Here is a 25,816-nt window from a genome sequence, read left to right as displayed (position 1 = left end):
AATTGTTCGTATGAAGATTTAACCTCATCTAAAATAGCCCATTGTTCTGTTATTATTTCCCCATTATCTCGCTGTAACTTTAGAATTACTTTTGACATAAAGTTCCTATTTTCTAGACTGTAAAAACAATTTGTTAGTTTTTTCACCTTCCTCAAATCATAATGCTTTTGCTCTTATTATACTTCCCTTAATTCTATTTACTTAAATATTCTCTTATTTTTTCTTACCCAATTTTCCCTAATCTCCATTATTCTGACTTTCCATCTGCTGCATTTCATCTCTGAGATTGTTTTCACTTAACCTGCTTTGTTTTTTTTTAAAGATGTGTACGAAATTGTTTTTCCTCTAATTTCAATAGTTGATTGTCTTTAACTAATTGTAAATATCTGTCTGGAATATTATTTATAATTTTAGGATTGTAAATAGGAAGACAATATTGGGCTTTTATTTCTTTAAGGGTATTATTTATAATATCAAGATAATTTTGGTCATGTAACAGTGAACTAGTAAATTTCCACAAACCTCTACCTTTTTTAAACTAATTAAATTTCAATGTAATTTCTTGGAAGGAATGGTCAGATCTGTAACCGGAATATATGCCTGAATCAACAATACTTGGTAATAATCTTACAGATACTAAAATAATAGAGTATTACCTTACAGATTCTAAAGAAATTTAGCCTGGCTTTTTCTTGGTCTACTCTTCTGTTATGTATTTCTTGAAATATCAGGATGTTGCTCTCTGAAGACATCAACTAAATTAAAATTATCCGAGTTTGTATTACTCAGAAAAAGAAGGATTTTGACCGGTACCGGAGTAATACTTATAGTAAACAGGGTCTTCGAGTAATCAGAGTTCAGGTTAATAAAGTTTGACTGTAAGTGATTATAAAAATCTTCAAACGTTATAAATAGGTTTTGCTCTTGCATTTTTAGGTCATCTGACCCGAAGGGTCAGGATGACCTATAGTCATCATGCTTCGTCCGTCGTCGTGCGCCGTGCGCCGTGCGTCGTGCGTCGTGCGCCGTGCGCCGTGCGCCGTGCGTAAACTTTTCACATTTCAATCTTCTTCTCAAGTTCCACCAGTGGGATTAAGCTGAAACTTGCCTGAAATGATCCTGAGATGGTCCTGACCAAGTGTTGTTATTTTTCGGGTCAGTCCGAAATCCAAGATGGCCACCATAGCCGCCATTTTGAAAACACATTTTAAACTTCTTCTCAAGTTCCACCAGTGCTGTTGGGCTGAAACTTGCCAGAAATGATCCTGAGATGATCCCGACCAAGTGTTGTTATTTTTCGGGTCAGTCCGAAATCCAAGATGGCCGCCATAGCCGCCATCTTGAAAAACACATTTTAAACTTCTTCTCAAGTTCCACCAGTGCTATTGAGCTGAAACTGGCCTGAAATGATCCTGATATGATCCCGACCAAGTGTTGTTATTTTTCGGGTCGGTCCGAAATCCAAGATGGCCGCCATAGCCGCCATCTTGAAAAACTTATTTTAAACTTCTTCTCAAGTTCCACCAGTGCTGTTGGGCTGAAACTTGCCAGAAATGATCCTGAGATGATCCCGACCAAGTGTTATTATTTTTCGGGTTGGTCCAAAATCCAAGATGGCCGCCATAGCCGCCATCTTGAAAAACACATTTTAAACTTCTTCTCAAGTTCCACAAGTGCTATTGAGCTGAAACTTGCCTGAAATGATCCTGATATGATCCCGACCAAGTGTTGTTATTTTTCGGGTCGGTCCGAAATCCAAGATGGCCGCCATAGGCGCCATCTTGAAAAACACATTTTAAACTTCTTCTCAAGTTCCACCAGTGCTATTGAGCTAAAACTTACCTGAAATGATCCTGAGATGATCCCGACCAAGTGTTGTTATTTTTCGGGTCGGTCCGAAATCCAAGATGGCCGCCATAGCCGCCATCTTGAAAAACACATTTTAAACTTCTTCTCAAGTTCCACCAGTGCTATTGAGCTAAAACTTACCTGAAATGATCCTGAGATGATCCGGACCAAGTGTTGTTATTTTTCGGGTCGGTCCGAAATCCAAGATGGCCGCCATAGCCGCCATCTTGAAAAACACATTTTAAACTTCTTCTCCGGTTCCACCAGTGCTATTGAGCTGAAACTTGCCTGAAATGATCCTGATATGATCCCGACCAAGTGATGTTATTTTTCGGGTCGGTCCGAAATCCAAGATGGCCACCATAACCACCATCTTTAAAAACACATTTTAAACTTCTTCTCAAGTTCCATCAGTGCTGTTGGGCTGAAACTTGCCTGAAATGTTCCTGAGATGATCCCAACCAAGTGTTGTTATTTTTTAGATTGGTCTGAAATGCAAGATGGCCGCCATATCCGCCATCTTAAAAAACACATTTTAAACTTCTTCTCCAGTTCCACTGGTGCCATTGAGCTCGAAATTGGTGAGGATGTTAAGGAAGGAGTGCCAACAAAGTGTTGTTATTTTTTCTTGGCATGGCAACTTTGGCATGGCAGCAATGGCAGGCATTTTGTAACATGATTGCGCAATCATGGTTTTCCTGAACAACACCTATTTCAAACTTCTTCTCAAATTCCACCGGTGGGATTCAGCTCTAACTTACCAGAAATGATCCTTAGATGGTCCAGACCAAGTGTTATTATTTATTGGGTCGGTCAGATATCCAAGATGGCCACCGTGGCCAACAGTGCCACTATATACTTGCTACAGAGAATGCATACTACAATAATATAAGGGTTTTAATTTAGAGTCAGATGACCGTTAAGGCCCCTGGGCCTCTTGTTTATTTATTTTATTACTATTTAAAAAAACAAAACAAAAACAAAAAAAAAAGTTTTTGCCGTAGGTGCTCCAGCATATCGCCCTTAAACTTGCTATATTGCCTTTGCTGAGAGGTACATGTACATGTATATTCATTTTTAACTTTCTCTATATACATTTATATTTCAGATATTTAAACTTTAATGCATGCATGTATGTTGTAAGAAAATAGGGGAAAATACAATTCTGTATGCCGTGTGGAACACAGGTAAATCTCAGGTGACTGTACAGTAAAAAAGACAACTTATATGAAGCAGTATATAATTGCCTTCCCATTGTTTCCTGAAACAACACCTACCTATTGTTAAAAAAAATGTTGGCGTTCAGAGAAAAATTCATCAAAATCCATTCGGTCGTACAGGACTAGTAGCGATTCGAATGATTTAACACAGTTTCCCCTATTGGTCCCCGCCCCTCCAAACCCAAAAGGAACAACACTCTCCATCCAGTTAACATTATATCTCCTTTAGCCCAAATTATATTCCAGATCAGATGTCATCAAAATCCATTCAGTCGTTCAGGACTAGTAGCGATTTAAAGAAAATGTTGACGGACGCCGGACGCAGCGCCACAGGATAAGCTCACCGGCCCTTCGGGCCAGGCGGGCTAAAAAAAACGTAACAGTGACTTTGTCCTTAAGTCTGGCAACATGGCGTGCGAATTTGTTTGAAGTACCTTTAATTTTAACCAAATATATGGCGTTTAATTTATATGCATTGAGTAATGAAGTAGCCAGATCGCTGACAAAGATTTTGTGACCTTGTCCTTGAGCTTGACACCTGAAACACGAACTCGTTTGAAGTAAATAGAGTTGGAAAAAGTCCGTTTAAAATGAAGACGCTAGAGCTTACATACATAAAGTGTACACACGCACGTGCGCACGGAACGCTATATCCCCTCCCGACCTTGTTCTGAGGGAATTATTAGCATATAATTGAAGATCAATATTACATACTTATGAGCATACTCCGACACGTTGATTTTGCCTTTCTCTCCTGTTGTTTCAGTTCGACTTGTCAAGTTGACGGTGTTTCCGAACAGACAATATCTGGGCATGCGCTTTCCGATTACTCCAGTCACCACCTCACCCGAATGGATACCGATTGTTGTCTACAAAATAAAAATAGTGAAAAGATTGTACAAAAGCCATTTAAGATTTCGTATTTCTAAACAAACTGATATTTAGATACAGAAGATCCAAGATAAATTAATCTGCATCTTCGTCAGTGATGACAAGGGATAAAGTGTGGATAACTAGGAGACTGAGAAAACTACAATTAGGTCTGATATACGACCGTCACGGTATTACGGTATTTTGCTGTTTTGTTGAAGTTTTACATGCATTGTCATAACTTGTCTAAAGATGTATTAGAGACAAAGCACTAGTTATACCTTTTGAATTATACTCGTAGTGTTATTACTGTCGAACCATGACATTCCAAAGCTGTCTTAAATACACTAATCATTTCATCAAATTATCGACAAAATTGATATAAATAAAACGTTATCATTGCTTCTGGTTCTGATTTATAGCAATGTAATATCTAAAGTGCAAGATTAAAAAATTCAAACTCAATTACTTTTCCTGACGCTACAAAAAGTTTATTCTTTTGTCTAAAATTTCCAGTTTGATTCACTAAGAAAAATAAAGACTCGTGTATCCTATGTCAGACACTTAAGATTCAAACTTACAACAATCTTGTTTCCATCAGGGTCAATAAGATCCTTTGATATATCCATCATATCTAGTGCCAATCGAGCTATACATCGCGTATGTTCATTGCAGGGAACCGGAAGTCCACTCACCGCCATGTATTTGTCTCCTACAGTTTCAACCTATGCGATAAACATTAAACGTGTATATACAGTTAATGTAACTATGATGTTTTGCTTCATTTAAATACATATGAATAGCAATCAGTCTACCATTTATGTGAACATCAATATTCAATGTAATTTGCATAAACAGGAAATAGAGGGTAACTGTTAAGTATGCCACAGTTTGACACCATTTTCATGTTAGAAAGTATAATTATCTCCATAGCACGCCTTGACCAAATTATTTAAATCATAGAAGCCTAGTTCATATCACAGACCATCAACAATCGACGTGAATTCCACACGGCGATATTTGCATATTGAACGTTTTATCTTCATTTTGCTAATGGATTCTACACTAAAAACTCGATATATAGACTAACAACCCCATTGTGTATCATACGTGTAGTAATAGATATAGGGTTCCGTGTAACATTGTCTGAGATATCATTAGCCAATCAAATTTCCTATAATCACCTTATAGACATCCGGGTTATTCCCGAGCAGGTCGTCGAATTTCGTATAGACAATATTCAATAATTGAACGATAAGCTCGGCACCTTTAGCGTCAGAGTGCCGGGCACAAAACTCGTTGAAATCTTTGATACCGCTAAACAAGATTGTGACCTTCTCAAATTTTTTGGCGGGAACTGGACGTTGGTGTCGAAGCTCGTGAGCAACTGATTCCGGAAGTATCGAGTACATCAATCTAGGAAATAAAACAGCAAAAGTGGTTGTATATATCTTAAGAATTCTTGACAGCATACCCTATCAAATGTTATTGTTATACATATTATATAATTGGATATGTAACATTGAAACCCACATGCGAATAAAGACATATTCTGACCAATCAATTAAAACACACAGACAGTGCTATACATAGGCTATGTGCAACAACGTGGCAAAATGTCCGTCATGCATACGCAGACAGAAGAGAGAGAGTATTGCGTTCTTTGAGAGAATTAACGCATTCAATGTCCACAGAATTCACAGCTGGATTAGCAGAAAGCTCCCAGAAGATATAAAATGGAGATCTCGGCAACGGCGTTGGTTTAACGAGCGGATCCACTATCCCTGTTAATTACCAGGCTTTCACTGACGAGGTAGAAACAGCAACATCGTGTTATGAAAATCAACAAAGAATCGTGATCTTCTAAATGAAGAAATGACCATTCCACGGAAACTCGCCATGAGTACATGTACAAATGATCTATTCCGATTCAAATCAATAAAGTTTGTGGATTAACGGACAACATTCAGGAGTCAATATAGCATTAAAAGAAACATTAAAGCAAAGTCTAATTAGGTGTTTAGAGTACCAGGTTGTTGTCGGTAACAATCATTCTCTGACCTAAATCTATCGATATTCTCAAAACGGACCTGTCATTATTTGATCCAAATCAGTCAGTGTAACCATGGAAACAAATTCCATTACAGTAATTACAAATCGTACACAATGTTCAAATGTGGAAATAAATGCGAAATTTGGAATAACATCGAAATAGGTATAAATATAATAAATAAATATATCCCTGCGGAAATAAGTAATGAGCTTAAAGAAATAATAATTAAAAAACTACGCGAAAAAGATACGCAAAACTATTATGACGTGGACACAGTTGACAAGACACGGAATGGAAAAAAACAGTAAAGGATTTTACAGCTTTATTTCAGGCATATATGTTATCTGTAGTCGTTAATGTCTCTTCCAATGTAATATCAATGAAATTAATCTCGTGTCGTGTAAATGGCCAAAAAGAAGCACAAGCTGTAAAGAGATTTATTATCTCTACCCCGTTTAGAAGGAAAGTCCACACGAAAATCTTGCCTGTTATCGGTAAGTAAACAATTAACCAGATAGACTGCACACTTCTTTTCCATCATCGCAAGAGATCGAATCAGAATTAATTAGATAAATTAATGGCTTAAAATGCACGCTTGACTGCACACAATCACAAACGTCCTCGTAAAACTACACCAAAAATAGTTAAAACCTAGCAGATATTAACTTTGCGGAAAGGACTGTGAAAATTTTGAACAAGTGCAGAAAATTATGTAGCTATATCTGGTACTTATAAGTGCTACAAAGTTTGAGCTTAGTTTTAAAGACAAGCCTTGGTTGTTTAGGCCATTATTACATCTTAACGAAAACAGAAATCAGTCGAGTTTGCCAGTATTTAATATATTACATAAGAACAATACCGAAGTCATAGTAACAATAAACTTGTCGATGGTCTTTGCCATGACTAGTTGTGGATGGTCTTCGCCTCAGACGGTGAATAAATACACTAGCATGTGTCGTATGGTTGAGTCTAGGAACTACTAAGTGAATATGGGTCAAGTGTGACTCGATTATTGACGAATACCATCAAAGGACATATAGGTCGAGGTCAAATGTAAAAATCTGTTCTGGTTCCATCAATATGAATAATAAGACCGATCTTGGATTATTTACAAAGAAAACAGTGAACGTTATCGGAGTTTCCTCGAGACAAATCAGCATCAGTGTTACATTGAGTACATATTTACTGTAACGGTCAGGGATGTAAAGCTCCTGTCAGCGCTAATTTTCTCTGGCAACATCCATGGTCAAGGTCGGGCTTATTGTGAATCTAGTACTGTTAATGAAAGAGTTATAATGCCACCACTTTTATACAGACCTCATTCAGGCAGAAGGAAAATTGATATTGGAGAAAGCTTTAATCAAATTATCGCGGGATTATAAATAAAACTAAAACGAGTGTAAAAAGATCAGAATCACGTTCGCGATTCGTAGTGACTTAAGCAATAAAGAAATATACAAAAAGAAAAAAAAGAAACAAAATATATTATATTTATTAAACTAGGTATCCCTTGTCAATGTGTTAAGACTAGATATTCCTTATCAATGTATGATACTAGGTATTTCTTGTCAATGTATTAGACTAGGTAATTTCTTGTCAATGTATGAGACAAGGTATTCCTAGTCAATGTTTGAGACTAGGCGATCAAATATTTCAAACGAAATGTCAAAATCTGTTAGAGGGCGTGTAAAAGATCCATAATTCAAGTAAATTCAAAATGTTCAATATAAGATTTGCGAAAAACGTTGAATTGTAATACGAAGTTTCGTCGTATTGTATCCCTGTTGTAGGTTTTTGAAACTCAAATTTGTTTAATCAATTACTTCTGAAACTCTTTTAAAAAGATAAACCCGTGTTAAGTATAAAATTGTAATCTGTTAAACGTGTTTCAAAATCACGTCCAATATCGAATGCAGTCCGTGGTGAATGTATCCCGATGTTTCATTAGAACCCTGCGTAATTTACCCAAACTTTTAATTGAATTCATTGCTGTTTCAAATCTAATTTACGTAAGATGTGTGCTCCTCTTCATTTGACAATGACCTGTACATTTCTTGAATGTCAATATATAACGAGCTGGAATAATAAAGTATTTCGTTTGAATGGTATTTGAGTGTCTTTATATCCTTATAATGATATATGTGTTTGTGTATTATCAACCAAGAAGTTGTAACCCATATTACACATATAACAAAACAACAGAGAGTATCGATATAGTAACGAAATCGTAATTCTTACTCAAAACTGATAACACAAGGATAAAATACGTAAACATATGTACAAAATAATCTGGATTGCTTAATCCGGTTAAATCATACATTGTGTGTATGTACAAAATAAATAGCATTGGTAAATCTCCTTAAATCATGCTCTTGTCTGCATTTTCTTTGTCAATAGACGAAATTACGCAGTGATCAAGCGTCTGGTTGACCGAAATTTCGGCATGCCGTGTCCAACCACACAAACTCATTCGGATAATTTAGTATCTGGTAATGATGTGTCGAAACTGATACAAGCGAAAAAGAAACCACATTTTGTGTATAGGTAGGTGCCAGTACTACAAGGTATACTCTACACTGCAAAAGGGTCCATTTTATAATGGATGACGGTTCGAACCCTCAGCTTAAAAATCAGGTTAGTGATACATAATTAATTTCCTGTAACTCATGCCGAAATACCGTAACTCCGTGAGATTTAATATTAAGCACGGTTTTCCTTTTTTGATAATGGATAAGTTTTATCTTTTTGTACGTTACATGTTCGACATCTGCGGGTAGACATGTGCTTTCTGTCAACCCAAACTGATATCGAAGAGAATCTACATTTCGAACAAATTCATATCATTGGTTATGAATTATATCATTTGAATATAAATGATATTCCACCATGCAACTGTTTTCATCATATGTGTGAAAATTCAAAAGGGAAGTCTAGGGAAATCAAACAAAATATTAATAACCGCATGATTAGATAATTTGGTGTAAATTGGAAACTCGTTAATGTTGATGATGAAGTCATATTTAGCAACACAAGTCATTTTGGTTTGAATATTGCCCTTTGGCAGATGGTTCTTTATCAGTGTCAGTATTCGTGTGTAGTTTGATACTGAGGTGATGTTATGTTTTTAATCATCTGTTAATCTTTATTTATAATGAACATATATCGCTTCCAAAGGTAATGAATCATCTCGGGGAAAAACCAAGACAATTTTGTTATATTCAATAGCATGCCGTTATACTAACGGCTTACCTCTGGAACTAACGATGACACAGGACAACGTAAGCATAACTGGCAATATTTAAGGAACGGAATGAAAATCCGATACCGAGACAGATTCTAGATACACGACTCTGGGAATAAACATAGCAACACATACCAACACCGGCCACTTCACGTGACAAGCCCAAGGTTCCATCTTAGTAAAAAAAACATGTAACGAAATTGTTGTGTTATTTGTTCCGTCGCAGACTCGTGGCGTGCCCTGGTTAACATTAGGGCGTGTTTGTGACGTGTAAGATACGCAATGTCTGGGTAAAACAAATAACAATAACATTCATAGGTAGGTTAGCCCACGGATTTAACACATCAGTAATTAGGAAGAGTATTATAATAAGTGAACGTACCTAGAACATTGTAATAATCAAAATAAGTAAGCAATAAATTCTTAAATTGATTTCAATTTGATATTATTTTCGCATTTGTTCACTGTTTTCTTCAGACAATTACTAGAGCCATCCAAGGACTGCAGACAACACTGGCCACGTGATAATCTTCAAGTAATCACTCCATTAATTTTACTCATTATATCAGCCACAGCACACGCTTGTTTGCTACTGTTTAAAGTTTTTCTTTGTTAAACAAATCTATTCTGTCATGCTGCAGACCTTCGCGAACAAATTGCCATGTCTGACCATTATGCTAGCGTTTACACGGTAGTTGTGCGCCCAACATTAGATAGGCAGTCTACTTCATCATTACCAAAGACGGATGCGTCCTGATTTATAATTGTGAAAACGGTTGCAGGGAATACACAGAACACACATGTTTATTGTATTGTACCTTACTAAAGAAATATGAAAAACAATACAGTTTTGATTTCGTTTTTCGATAAAAACAGCGTACACAATCATCGTGGATTCTACCGATGGCGAGAATGATAGATCTATGGTTTGCGTATTGTCACTCGATTTAGATTGGTCTCTGTCGTTCGTGCATCCACCAAAGTTACAACATTCGCGACAATCTTTCCTGTAATACAATCCTATGTAGGCTACTGTCACCGTACGCGTATTGAGTAAATAAACGTTAAATCTATCAGTGATATATGACGCTCGGTCTTTAATAAATCTTTAATTTAAGATTTCAGAAGTCAATGATAACTTTTTCGTGAAAATAATAATAAAAACACCATTCATAATTGCAAAAGGTAAACTATGTAAAGACGCACTTCAATGTGACAGTTAAAAATAATATCCCATGACAATTAATTCAGAAATGGAACAGACAAACCAGACACACAATACGACAATATTTACCATTTAATAAAGTCCGGAAACAGGAAGTCATATTGCAGTAGGAAAACTATCTACTAAAATCCTTAATAATACTAAAACATATCCACTTAATTCACCTTCCAATATCGACTGTATTAGCCTGATTTGTATGTAAATATGTATCGTATTTTTTTTTTTTTTTCATTTATATTGATCTTTATTACACAAATATTTACCGAACATTTTGTTGATTTGCATATATTATGGTAATTGTGTTCACTGTATGTGTACATTATACTTATAAAAAAAAAAAAAAAGCGTCAGAGTATGAGATGTATAAATTGTGTCAGTTGTGTGGCGAGTGAGAGCCCCCCTGCGTGGGGACATTGTTTATATTTTGAAGGCTGACCCCAAGGCCCCAACCTTGGCAGCCTTCCAATGTAAACATGTTCTGGGGTATTAAATGTTTGTGTTAAAAAAAAAAAAAAATATCCCAGGTATGTCGTTACTTCTATCCATCAATACGACAACATGACGCCATACGGGGAGGGGTATTGACCGAGTGTAGAGAGTTAACAATTAGAGAGTGTGTCGTTTGCCTAGATACCTACTGACAAAATAAGCACTTTGATAACATTAAGTGAATGTGAGATACCAAATGTCCCTCAAGGCAGCTTCAGTAAGTGATGACAGCTGGGAGAAATTTATTCATCGGACACGCTGTACATTTAATTGATTACACACGGGCTATTTCCATCCATAAGCAGTGTCCCTTCAGACTGCTGATTTCCAATGCAACATTGAAAAACGGAATAAACATGCACTCTCAGTGGATTTCTTCGTAACCTGCCCCAACAACTGACCACGGTTTCATAAACATTCCTCAATCTAAGAAACTTTTATGGAAAAGAATCCTACTTTAGGAAACTTTTCTCCATATGATTATGTATATTCTATATTTTTTGATATTAAGATATAATTCTATAATGTTTTCCTTTTCCTATCAAAAGTATTTCAAGATATTACCTTAAGGTAAAGAATGCTGATTATTTTTTTCTCACATTGAAAAAAAGCAACAAAACAAATGCAAGCGCACTGGGACGCATGGAAAATTATATGTATACATACATCTGCATGTGCGTATCTGATAGTGCACTATGAAACTATATATATTTTACCTGTCTGTCTCCTTCTTTTCGTGTTCCAGTTCTCTGTGTGTCTGCTGTAATTGGTCGTTCAGTATTTCTAGTTTCTGTGTAAGTTTGTACCCGGCGGCAAACTGTTCTGAAAGCAGTACCAGATCTCTAGTGGCATCATGGAGAGGTATGTCACTAATGTATAATCCTCTCCTTCCTAGGTCATCAAGATTGGCAACACTGGGTGAACACATAAACAACAGACAGTCTGATTCGGGCACGTAGATCATTTGACCCTTCAGACGCATGCGCGAGTTTTCATCTTTGTCAACAAAGAGTCCTCCTCCGGTGTCGTTCTGATTGACTCTTAATACAAAAACAGTATTGATGTGAGACAAAATATGATCAAATTCGAATGTCATATGTGGTCGTACCATTTCGAAAAGGTCGTCAATTTTGGCACCTATCTTGGTGGTGTCGGGAACTACCCTAAGCAGGGAACTTCCTACTTGCTGGATTTCCATCTTTCGGTCAAACAGAATGTGGAAAGGAAAGGCCCGACTGAACGTAGCGGGACTTATCTTTTTTTCATGAGAAAGATTGTGTTCAAATTCATTCAATTCGGCTTTGGTCGCCAGGTCTTTTGAAGCATCGTCGATAATGACAAATTGCACGTGGTCACAATCCTCGCCCTTTTCTTTGAGGATCTCCACTTGCACCTCCGCCTGGTGTAGTTGCTTGGCAACTGTTCTCACTATACCTTTGACGATATGTTCTAAACCTGGTCTGTCAGAATAGTAGTGTAGAACGGTTGCACCATCACTTTCCCGCTCAGTACACCGGAAGGACGGGGCGCGCATGCCTGGGTATATCGTAGCGAGATGATCATGAAGTGCATCGAGGTTCTGAAGGAAATCTTTCGTGGTACCGCCTAAGACTTGTAAAATTTTGTCATATCCTGATTCCTGACAGAATTCGAAGAACATCTTGCCGAACATTTCCAAAATCGTATTAGCGGGCGTGTCTGTAAAATGACAGAATAATAGTACTTAGCTTTAATTATGCAACACAATAACAGAGCATGGCAAAGTCATTACCGGAACATGTATACCAGTTTTACTCTTATTTATACTTTTGGTTTGCATCCAAATCTTGAAATAACCGGACGAAACATCAACTATTTGTGGGTATTTTTGTCTAAGAAAGGGCGTTATCCGTTACACTATTCCCGGTATACTGATGTTACAATTTATTTGTCACAGGGACATTAAAGAAACTACAAATTATCATTATCTCTCGCGGACTACCAGCAATTGCTTGCCTGAGAACTGTTCGGCTCGTGCTGATATTCATACCTTCAAAATTATTTAGCGTAATACTATGCCCTAATCAGAATTACAAGTTCAAATCGTCAGTATATTACCATGTTTAAAACCACGTGTTGGGTTAGCAACCCACATAAGAAACGTCTGTCCCCCTTAATGCGATCATTAACTCACAATAACGGATTAGGGAAGTTAATCTACGGATTAGTGAAGTTAATCTAACGTCAGGGATGGTTTATGGTAATATTTTACTAAAGCTTCAGAGGCTTCAATAAAACCCTTCTTGTCATAGATAGATTGATTTACAAAGTCGGCCGAGAGGCAAGAAAATCTTTAGAGCTTTAGACTTAATTGGGTCACTGTCCTTGACATTGTTTACAAAACGTAAATGGCTGGATATCGTATAATTACAAAAAAGACCAAGTACCTTGAATTTTCTTTTTGTGCATATGTCAGACTAGACGAAAATAACCAAAAACTGTAATAACTTGCGCTGGGTAATAAAATCCCACTGGAAATATTTGTGACAAATAGAGTTATCTTAATCCCAGATACAGAAAAGAAAACGGGATATCTGTAATGAGTAAATGGACGATAATAAAATTCCTAATATGTTAAAATGATACGGCTGACTTCGGAGAGTTTCATTGCATGAGCATGCGGTTCCTACGACACGGGATATTGGTATTAACATGATTGGGGTCGGTTTGAACTTCCGGTGCGATAAAACCTTTCACAAATGGAATTACCGATGTGAGTGAATTGTCTGTGTCGAATGGTGGGAACGATGAGACTGTGTATGTTAGGCTGGACAGCAGAAGGGTTTGTATTGGAGATCATATCTGGACGCAGTAGCCCGGGAGAGTGTTAGGTATTGTGTCAGCCTCCCTAGGAATAGGGTCAATATTATAGATTAAAGGCTGGTCAACACAGGTTTAGTTAGCAGTGAGGTTAACAGTTGACATGGTAGGGCTAAATAGAACACGGATATTTTGTTTAGTGTGTTCTGCTAGTGGTTTCTCGTAGCAAGCTGTTTTGATGACTACACAATGAAGACTTATTAAGAAACATATTCTTGAATATCAGCTGTATCGTAAAATATTATTAATCCCCAACCTGATGTTTTGGGAATATCTATAGCAATCTAATCCATATGGACATTAGGTATTATTTTATGACATCACGAGGAATGTTCGATGCTTGAATATTAGCAATGTATCATTGTTTTGTCATGAAAGCATCTGCCACTAGAAAATATTCATTGTGAAGTCAGGATATCAAATAGCTGTGTAGTTGCTAAAGTGTTTATTATGCTGTGTAGGTATTTAAATGCTTCGTATCGTGGTGCTGTAGTACTTCGTATTTGTATGTTGACGCTGTTTGACTTTGGTTGTTGACATTGTCTTACTTCGTATTTGTAGGTAAACGCTATAGTACTTTGTATTTCTATATGGACACGGCAGCACTTTGTATTTGTACGTCGACACGGTAGTATTTTGTATTTGTATGTTGACGCTGTAGTTCCTTGTTGTTGTATGTATAAATAATAATATGGATTTGTATGTTGACGCTGTAGTTCTTTGTTTTTGTATGTATAAATAATAATATGGATTTGTATGTTGACGCTGTAGTTCTTTGTTTTTGTATGTATAAATAATAATATGGATTTGTGTACTGACGTTGTAGTTCCTTGTTTTTGTATGTATAAATAATATGGATTTGTGTTCTGACGTTGTAGTTCCTTGTTTTTGTATGTATAAATAATATGGATTTGTATGTTGACGCTGTAGTTCCTTGTTTTTGTATGTATAAATAATATGGATTTGTATGTTGACGCTGTAGTTCCTTGTTTTTGTATGTATAAATAGTAACATAGACTTGTGAGTTGACCCTGAAGTACCAATGTAGTGACATTGACTATAAGGTGTGTCGACATCGTTGTTATGTGGTTGTACTTGTGTTTTTAGTATTTGCTCTTGTGTTTACGTTACACATATGCGTATCACTAGTTGTTGACAAATCAAAATCTTACTATTAACATGGAAATGCCACAGTTGATAAGGAATATCGGTTAGCATACATAACAGCAGACATATTTAGCAGCACTTTCGAAAACTGTCATGATTTTTCCAGCAATGTTATTGATATAGAGACATATTAACAGAGGAACATATGTTAAGATACATGTGTATGTCATCGTATGTGACCTGGCTCACTTAAAATGCTATACATCTAAGTGACACAATCTAAAATGTATCATTTATCAAACCAGTTCGATGTACTGGTACACGAGATTTACACACTCGTGACATTTCTGGCCTACATTTCTCGGTCATATATCAGATAACAATCTGAGTGATTCCTACAATGAATCGGGATGGCGCTACATTAGTGTATTGGAGTTTCAAAGACTCCAAAGCACTTTCTGGTAATTCAGACCGTAAAATCTTATAGTGGTCCATTGATTCTCTATGTCTACACAGGCTTAGGAAAACATTTGTCTGACAATACCGAAAATTATAGGCACTGATTGATAAATACAGCGCCAACTCTACGACCACATGAGTGTTGGCCTGACATCTGGACTAGAGCAGTGTCAATATAGCGGCCGGTATATCTTATAGTCGCTGGACATGTCATGTTTTTATGACATTTGATTAAGAACATTTGAATCATCACGAGATGTGTGCTGTCATTTCAGATGTCGTGTTAACCGAGTCATACGCGTAAAACATACCTTGTTATCTATGTATCACAAGGCACGTGTGTCAACCGACACGTGTCCTGTCGTTTATCAAAGATATACCTGGATAGTTTAGCATGTGAATAAAACTGATCATACCAGAATAATCACACGGATCATTGATATCTCAGAAACGTATTCTATTTCGGGTGGTCGGTTGGCGCAGTGGTAATACACTTGCCTTTCACCTATGTAACCCTGGTTCGATTCCCCGATCGGAACTGAAAAGATACGTTGGTCACCTCCCCTGCGCGCTTCCATCAAGAGCCAAATATAGTGACTATTATCAGTTTAGTCCGGCGTTTTTACAAAAACATACATAACAATCGGTGATGAAAATTGTGTGCCTGGGTTATCTGATAACCGCAAACCTGTGGGGTTTTACGTATAATTATTCTGGTACAAAAGACTTGGATTAAACGTCTAATTATATGTTTCCATCTCACACTATCTTATTAACAACTCCTTTTCGACGGGATTATATATTAACAAGGAGACGCATTATTATGTGTTATATAGAAAATTAGTCTTTCAGAACATGTGATAGATTGCATATTGCATAACAAATGATATATCTATTATTTATACCATTGTAACGTATAATTATTTTATCATCACGTGTTACAGATACGGGATAATGATATACCACAGTCTGTCACGAGATGGTGGAGTACAAGCGTGTGAATACCTGTGACAGTATATGTTAACACGGAATACTGCAAACGTACCCAGAACCTTGACTGCTGCACCGACCAAATCGTAGGTGGCGCCATCGTCGTACACCATCCGGACGAGGAAGTGTCCGTCCATCTCCAAACCAGCTTCCTGTCTAAGAAAGAAATTCCGGATTAGCAACATATTTTAAATCGACATAGCTGTTTTAATTCATTTTGTACTTTAAAAGAACATATTCTAGCGTGTGGTGGTGGTGGTGGGGGGGGGGGGGGGGGGGGGATACTTAAATCATTGCGATGATTTGTTTTCAGTTTCTGTCCACTGCTGCGCACGGTCATGTTGTGTTGATATACGAATTAATTATTGCTCTAATGTAAATTCGTAATTTGCTAAAAGCTGAGCACGTGAAAAAAAAGAAGCATTTTCAGTAGTTTGTATCGAAATGCCGGTTTCAGTAATGTAATGTGTTTCAGTTACACACTATTACATTTTAAAAAGGGCGTTATTTAATTCCGCTTCTGTTCTTAGATCTCGTTCAGAAATAACGTTTCAGGTGTGTGATAAAAAAAAAAAATTATTCAAAACAACACCCCTTTATTAGTTACCAAATTTTTGTAAGTATGGATGAAAATTTTGTCTTATTTAACTATGATTATGACATTTATCTCATACCACTGATAACAATAAACTTTTTCGCATTGGTTTTTCAACATTCGAAATTTACAGCGTGGCTCCGAGACTAGGGACGTTGCTGTAATGATAGTATAATGATATTGAAAACATTGAACAAAAAGGGCATACGTGTACTTACAGCAAATTTGCGTAAGAGGCCAAAGAGTAAAACCTTAACAGCTGCTAGCGTACTTACAAAGAATTTAATGATGTGTAATATATGCATTGCATTCACCACAACAAGCATTTCATTCGGCCATGTCTGATGACGTTATCATGACTAATGATATGTTCCAATTAAAGTGGCGGGTTATATTTATGGTTACTTGTATTTGATTACGCCTTTCAAATAACAGCCAAACCGCAAAAGAGAAATGTTACTGCAAGAACAATTATAAAGTGCTAAATCTCTTTCACGGGGCATGAGTAAGTCTATAGTACTTTTGCTTCTCCAGCAATCTCTCTAGTTAGAGTAATAGATCTTTACTACAGGTTTCCGGTAGTCGACAATACCGCTTACAAATGAGAAAATGTCTACTAGCGTTCATGATTCGTTCGTTTCTGTAACACAATTGTAAACTCATTATCGGGATCTATGCTTTAACTGCTGCCTCTGCAGCCTCCCTGTAATTTGTCAGTTATTTCTAGACCCAATAGACCATAAACTAGACCCAGCAATGTAACAATTTTTCTTCTTTGGCAGCAACAGAACATTCATTTCACAAAAGCATTTATTTAGGATATCCGGGTGCCTTTTTGCCTCTTCATTAAACTGTCCAAGTGCTGTTGTTTATCTTTCAGCCAGAGCTGGTAGAATTACACGAGAACAGCTTGCGTTAGAAGCCTCGCCACCGTCGTGTAGGCGTATCTCAACAACACCTCCTTAAAATCTAATCAACACTTCCTATATAACCACACGTGCCATACGTAATCGCGAGCTTCAACTCTCTAAATGTTGCTCTTAGATGCATGAAGATGAAACTTGATCAAATTCATGTATCTGAACAACATCTTAAAACCTTATCGATATTATATATAAATAAACCTTACTGCACGTGTTTTATGTGATCGCGTGTCAAACTGACAAACAAGTAAACCCAGTCAGATGCATCATGCTATTTTTTATATTATGATTACAGCACGTTCCCTAAATAATCAGTTTATAACTTCATATGCTGCGTTTATAAAGTACATCACTGATATCATGAAGTGCAGATAAATTGATATTTTTAGGGTGACCGGAATAATTTCCATGAAACTACAGCGCACATAACATAACAAAAATAATCTATGTAATTATACACCTAAACATGATTTATATCTAGGTATGCTAGCGTTAATATCTCGACAGGGTAGCGCAAGGAAGGGAAGCGTTAAAATTAATATCCAGACAGGGTAGCGTTAGAATTAATATCCAGACAGGTTAGCATAATGTATGGTACCGTTAGGATTAATATCAAGACAGGGTAGCGTTAGAATAGAAATCTAGATATGTTAGCAACTTAGCAGATGAATTAATATCAAGATAAGGTTGCGTCAGAATGAATATCTAGACAGGGTAGCGTTATAATTAGTATCTAGAGAAGGACATTAAAATTAATATTCAGATATAGTAACATTAAAATCATATCCATATAGTAGCATTAAAATCAATAACCATTCAGAGTACCACTAGAATTAATATCTACACAGATATTTGTTCCGTTATGACCACCCTAGTTCACATTTTTTGAACGTGACTTAATCATGATTTGACCTAGATTTGAGTGGCAGGTATCATCCGTGAATCAGAAGAGACGCTTACCCTAAAAAACACCTGAATTACAGTTATTATGTCGGTATTCTTTATCAGTTGTATATATCGGTATTCTGTTTGATTCTGTGTTACCACAATGAGCGTTCATGAAGATATTGTTCTTACAGAGAACAACTACATTCGACTAATTAGCTATCATTAAACAGAAGTGGAACATGTTTATCATGCCATATCTATCCTTGTTATCGGCGGTTTACAGAACACAGGCCGTAATTGGGTGGTTATGGCAACTTCAAAGCATCGTTTATCTGGATTTTAATCCTAATCTCGAATACATAACGATGACAACGAGATAAACGCTTATTTATAAGATCTAGAAACTGCAAATTAAGAAGAATGTGTAAATGTCGGGAATTTTGAAATAAAAATTAATCGTGTATGTCAAAAACATTAAGTTAATTTATTACTCAGCGTTTGAACGTTTTGTCTCCATAAAGAGTTGAAACTTCATCTCTGATATTTGAATTCCGAATATCAATCTCGACTCGCTATGAGGGTTCTCAATAAAGCGTTAAACAGTTTATTTATCATCAAAGAATTATGTTATTTGTGTCTAACGCAAAATGATTATTGATCTACGTGTTTTATGAAAATATTTAATCAATTTTGTTCTTTCACAGGCGCTGAAAAAAATCCTTGACAAACACTTTAAAAAAAAAACTCGAAATACTATCCCGCTGATAATGGTGCTAGGGTATCATAAACACTGCATTGAATTACAATTTAGAGATCAGAAATTGACATCTCCCATCGCAAAATAAACGCCAGAAATGTCGTAACCACCAAACTGTGGTATTGACCTTTTGCCTAACGATTATGAAATGACTCACACGACTCCATTGCAAGATGTTAATGAATTGGCACGATGTGACCTCGACACTTCTTCAAGGTCTTATAATATTTTTATGTTGAGAGCAAGCCACGAACCACATTAATATATTATTTCAAATGCCTGCACACCACGTGGAAAGTCGATCTTTCATCATGCAGTGTTTTACTAGTATCACTAGTAGTGTGACCCATTGTGTGATGGTACGGGGCGGTTATCCTTAACAAATCAGGAACACAATAACGGTCTATAGTTCTATATGGATATTCTTAAGATAACAAACACTTATCTTCTTTTGGATCGAAGGCATTTCGAAAATTTCTGTTGTAGTAGTATTTTCAAGTAATTGAAAAAATTCAGTCGAACCATTACTTCTATTTAATAATGTCTTTTATTTTAAAATGATATCTCAATTATTTTCAAGTAATTAATAAAATTCATAAAAAGCGACTGGCTCTATAAATTACAGTGTGAACTATTTGTTCTTTGTGACAGAAACTAAGTACATTTAGATAAAAAAAAAATCCCGGTCCTTGTCCTTCTTGACATGTTTAAAGTACAGATGTATTCGTTGTATTGACAAGGCATTTGTTGTTGTGTGTTTTACATTGAATTTGGACTATTTACTGCCGTATCTTATCCTCCCAGTATACGTCCGGGAAACAAATTGACTGTTAAACTGTCCCAGGTGTGATAAACAGAAAACATAGATTAGCCGAGAGAAAGATCCCAACACATCGTCAAGGATAGATCGGACACAGCCTCCTGTCACTCTTAATAAGATAATCAGAACGGAAAATATATCACATGTCAGGTTTTATCAAGATGGTCCATATGATACAGTGTCTTTATCTTTACCAAGAATTGTTGACACTTTCTGCGTTATTTTTTATTTCTGATTAAACTTCCTCGTCTTTTCGTAATTTACTATTGCGTTGGTCCATTGGGTTATAAACATGTTTCGAAATAATGGGTTGAACTCTCTTTTATAGTACATTTTGTCAAAGTAGAAAAAAGGCAGTAGAAAAACTAATGTGCTTGGTTCACTAAATTGAATCATTGTATCGCATCGATGCCCAAATGGAAATCAAACGTTTACTCTTCCTTAAAGACGCGTGTCTGAGAACTGTGTTGCTATAACCCGTGACATCGCCGTACATGACAGACATAGGAAAATCAAATTGATGGCGTATATACACATGTCAGGCAATTGCTGTCGAAATGATATATGGAAATATTGCCGACCTCGTTAGGTTGCTTGATAAAATCTTGCTATAGGTGTCATTACAAATCCTACTTCGGTGCAAAGGAAGTTATATCTGAATACCATTCAACTTGCAATGAACCATGAGACGATGTAAAGCTACGATTTATAATGCTTCATGTTTTCGTACTTTCAAATAGGTATTCTTGTTTCAATCAACCTTTTTTAATTAAAGCATCAAGAATGGTACTACCAACAGAAAGCTCACAAATGTCCGTTGTGTCCAAACGTTGCTAACGATCACTTATTTGGTAACCAGTAATTAACTGTCAATATAAACATACCCTTCATCCGAGAAAATAACCGTAAATATATACTTACCCTACCTCAGAGGAAATAACCGTAAATATATACTTACCCTACCTCAGAGGAAATAACCGTAAATATACACTTACCCTACATCAGAGGAAATAACCGTAAATATATACTTACCCTACATCAGAGGAAATAATCGTAAATATACACTTACCCTACATCAGAGGAAATAATCGTAAATATACACATACCCTACATCTGAAGAAATAACCGTAAATATATACTTACCCTACATCCGAGAAAATAACCGTAAATATACACTTACTCTTCATCCGAGAAAATAACCGTAAATATACACTTACTCTTCATCCGAGAAAATAACCGTAAATATACACTTACTCTTCATCCGAGAAAATAACCGTAAATATATACTTACCCTTCATCTGAAGAAATAACCGTAAATATACACTTACCCTACATCAGAGGAAATAACCGTAAATATATACTTACCCTACATCAGAGGAAATAACCGTAAATATATACTTACCCTACATCAGAGGAAATAACCGTAAATATATACTTACCCTACATCAGAGGAAATAACCGTAAATATACACTTACCCTACATCAGAGAAAATAATCGTAAATATATACTTACCCTACATCAGAGGAAATAACCGTAAATATATACATACCCTACATCAGAGGAAATAACCGTAAATATACACTTACCCTACATCAGAGGAAATAACCGTAAATATATACATACCCTACATCAGAGGAAATAATCGTAAATATACACATACCCTACATCAGAGGAAATAACCGTAGATATATACTTACCCTACATCAGAGGAAATAATCGTAAATATACACATACCCTGCATCAGAGGAAATAACCGTAAATATACACTTACCCTACATCAGAGGAAATAACCGTAAATATATACTTACCCTACATCAGAGGAAATAACCGTAAATATATACTTACCCTACATCAGAGGAAATAACCGTAAATATATACTTACCCTACATCAGAGGAAATAATCGTAAATATACACTTACCCTACATCAGAGGAAATAACCGTAAATATACACATACCCTACATCAGAGGAAATAACCGTAAATATACACTTACCCTACATCAGAGGAAATAACCGTAGATATATACTTACCCTACATCAGAGGAAATAACCGTAAATATACACTTACCCTACATCAGAGGAAATAACCGTAAATATATACTTACCCTACATCAGAGGAAATAATCGTAAATATACACTTACCCTACATCAGAGGAAATAACCGTAAATATATACTTACCCTACATCAGAGGAAATAACCGTAAATATACACTTACCCTACAGCAGAGGAAATAACCGTAAATATATACTTACCCTACATCAGAGGAAATAACCGTAAATATATACTTACCCTACATCAGAGGAAATAACCGTAAATATATACTTACCCTACATCAGAGGAAATAACCGTAAATATATACTTACCCTACATCAGAGGAAATAATCGTAAATATACACTTACCCTACATCTTAGGAAATAATCGTAAATATATACTTACCCTACATCAGAGGAAATAATCGTAAATATACACTTACCCTACATCAGAGAAAATAACCGTAAATATACACTTACCCTACATCAGAGGAAATAACCGTAGATATATACTTACCCTACCTCAGAGGAAATAACCGTAAATATATACTTACCCTACATCAGAGGAAATAACCGTAAATATATACTTACTCTACCTCAGAGGAAATAACCGTAAATATACACATACCCTACATCCAGAAATAACCGTAAATATATACTTACCCTACATCAGAGGAAATAACCGTAAATATACACATTTTGAAAACTGCGAACCTAACAGTAATTTCTGTAATGTTATTACTTTGGTATGACAATTCTTTAACGTGTTAATTACGAAACTGTTGCCCTATCGACTGATTTACAACGCGGTTGATTGCAACGTAATTGAAATTTAAATACAGCTTATCTGTCGTAGACAATCTGTTAAAGGCTTTAAAAGAATCACGACATGCCAACACGAAAAATTAATATAAATATCAGAATTATCGGCGTCGACTTCAAATAACTTAATACCTGAAACTATCATGGTGTTCTAATCATACTTATCTTAATATGGGCTGTATTTCTAAACATGGTACAAGTAATTTTGTTTTCTGAAAGAGAAATAATCCTACTAGTGGATGAATTACGAGTTAGTTGTCCTAGCCTTATAAATTTCAACGCCTTCCAGTAAATTAGCATGGTAATACAGCGCTGCGAGTTTAATGTAACGACAAGACATTTTCCCTGTGAATAATGAGAATTTTACTCTCTTAATTGCTTCCTCTCGTGAAATATATCATAGAACAAAAACAATTTGATTGAAAATCGTAAATACGTTTCGCCAATAGTACACACGCTGCTAATTATATTATGTTGCATGTCAGGTTGCAATGAGCATGCAATGTACGTGTTAATCTATTTAAAGCTACCAGCACTTCAACTTTTGACAATTGGTGTACCTGTACAACTGCACGTATTCAAATTACGATAAATCATTGTAATTTAAAGCTCTTGGAGAGTATCTTTTTCACGTATCGGCATAAATAAAAAAAATAATGATTACCATGTGTTGAGACGGATAATGATAGGGTGTAATGTTGCGCGCCTGTTGCGCTTTCCTGCCAGGTTTAATAGATTTATCATAAATTTGTTGTCTTCCCCTGTTATTTGTGCCAGGGACGCGAGATATTATGTGTGAGATGAGAGAACGGACAACTATATTTATTGTAAGGCCTTCTACGATGGTTTCCCTACTATAACAAACTTCGCAAATATCTTGACGCCTTCAATAAGTTAAACAAAACATGACTTACACGTTTTGTGTCAAGGAAGTAAAATGCTGGAACAAACGAAGAAAGAAATATTGGGTTTGCTTGGTCAGACTGCTCAGGGAGAATACTTATAGGAAAGAGTATATGTAAGTGCATTGTATTAAACTAAAAGGTAATATACCATTTTAACCATCGTATTGTCCAGAATATGGACACATCTGGACAGCCTTCCTAACTGAAAAGGCTTTTCAAGTTCATTTGCCTGCACTCACAGCTGTCTGTATTATACTGCCAAGTATATAAATCACTGCAGCTCTGTCTTAAGGGAGACCTGGCTGGACCCGGCGAGTAAACCCCAAATCTACGAGAAATATCGGAAGGCAATCATTTTAGTCAAAGGCATAACTTTTTGCCAACTGATGTTGGGTTTTCTCCAATGTAAATAGGACATTATCACAGCGCAGGCATTTAATGGAGATTGATACAGACTGCAGGAGATTATTTTAGAGAAACATATAGTTGATTGAAAGATTAATAGAGACGTACATCTATTTTATATATCATATATATAGCATCGCTTCAAAACGACGGACTTGAATTATAGTACATAACATAGTAATATGGGTTAGTGGGGCGGCACAGTGGTAAAACACTTGCCTTCAACCTAGGCGATCGGGGTTCGATTCCCCGATCAGACCTAAAAGGTACGGAGGCAAATGGAGTAAACAGTTTAACATAGTAAATAGTTATATATAAATACATGTATGGTCTGCGATACAAAATTGTAGAAGTTATATCACTATCTTATTAGTGGAATCCAATAAAAATACACCGTCAGAGAACCGCTTCCTGACCGTACAGGATCTGTGTAAAGATTGTTCATATGATATCAGGTCAGTGTACCTGTTAACCCCGAGGATGCGATGAAGAATCACTTCTCGCTTTGTATATGCAAGCGACTTTACGACTTTTCTGTTTCAGATCAGACCGGAAGAGGATTTCTAAATTTAGGAACTAATTCGCTTTGTATATAAACAAACAGTCAGACAAAGACAAACATCGCTAAAGGTCGAACGTAGTAGTTTTGTTTCCATCAGAAAATTTACCCTAAAACTAAACATGTGCTTCGTATATATGTCAGCGCTTCACAGAGTTAAGACACCGGAGGAGCCATATGGTTCACAGCAACGGCGACCAGAACTCTCCTGTGATGGAGGTAGCAAATGTATGCCTTGTAAACAATGGTCGTGTATCAGAGCCTTGAAGGTAATTTCAGAGGACAAATATTTACACGTTTATAATTATATAAATTAGTTTATATATCTATATTGAGTCGGGAACAAACCCAACCTGTACACATGTACATTGCTGATAGTTAGATAGCAGCACATGGTCATGTAGCCAATAATAGATAAAGCACCTGCATGCATTGCAAGAGGCTAAAGTGTCTATAAATTCATCACACAGTATGGTTTCGGTTTAACAGTATATTACCGGATTGTAGGTCAGTAAATTTATCAATAAAATAATATGTACCCAATAAAGACATAAGGCAAAGTAATTATTTAAACATTACAACAAGGTTATTGCTTCAATTATGGTAAATTTATTTCACTGATGTTGACTGACGTCACTCATGCAGACGCCACACTTGGACACGGTATCATAATATCCCATCCGGTCACTTATACTAAAACATGGCGAACCATTCCGTTCATTGAAAGCAGATCATCAAGCACGCAGCAT

General features: G+C 36.2%; 1 protein-coding gene across 1 annotated transcript in view; it reads right to left on the bottom strand.

The window, feature by feature from the left end:
• The window catches only part of LOC117329069 (guanylate cyclase soluble subunit beta-1-like), a 54,453-nt gene that overhangs the window by 3,217 nt on the left and 25,420 nt on the right, over positions 1-25,816 (bottom strand). The window contains exons 3-7 of the mRNA XM_033886780.1: positions 16,417-16,517; positions 11,663-12,644; positions 5,123-5,354; positions 4,520-4,663; positions 3,783-3,937 (exon numbers count right to left, since the gene is read on the bottom strand). Of these exons, the coding sequence (XP_033742671.1) occupies positions 3,783-3,937; positions 4,520-4,663; positions 5,123-5,354; positions 11,663-12,644; positions 16,417-16,517 (1,614 nt within the window). The remainder of the gene's footprint in view (positions 1-3,782; positions 3,938-4,519; positions 4,664-5,122; positions 5,355-11,662; positions 12,645-16,416; positions 16,518-25,816) is intronic.

Source organism: Pecten maximus, chromosome 6 (genome assembly GCF_902652985.1).
Source record: "Pecten maximus chromosome 6, xPecMax1.1, whole genome shotgun sequence".
In the NCBI taxonomy this organism is placed as follows: domain Eukaryota; kingdom Metazoa; phylum Mollusca; class Bivalvia; order Pectinida; family Pectinidae; genus Pecten; species Pecten maximus.
This window is presented reverse-complemented; position numbering and strand designations above follow the sequence as displayed.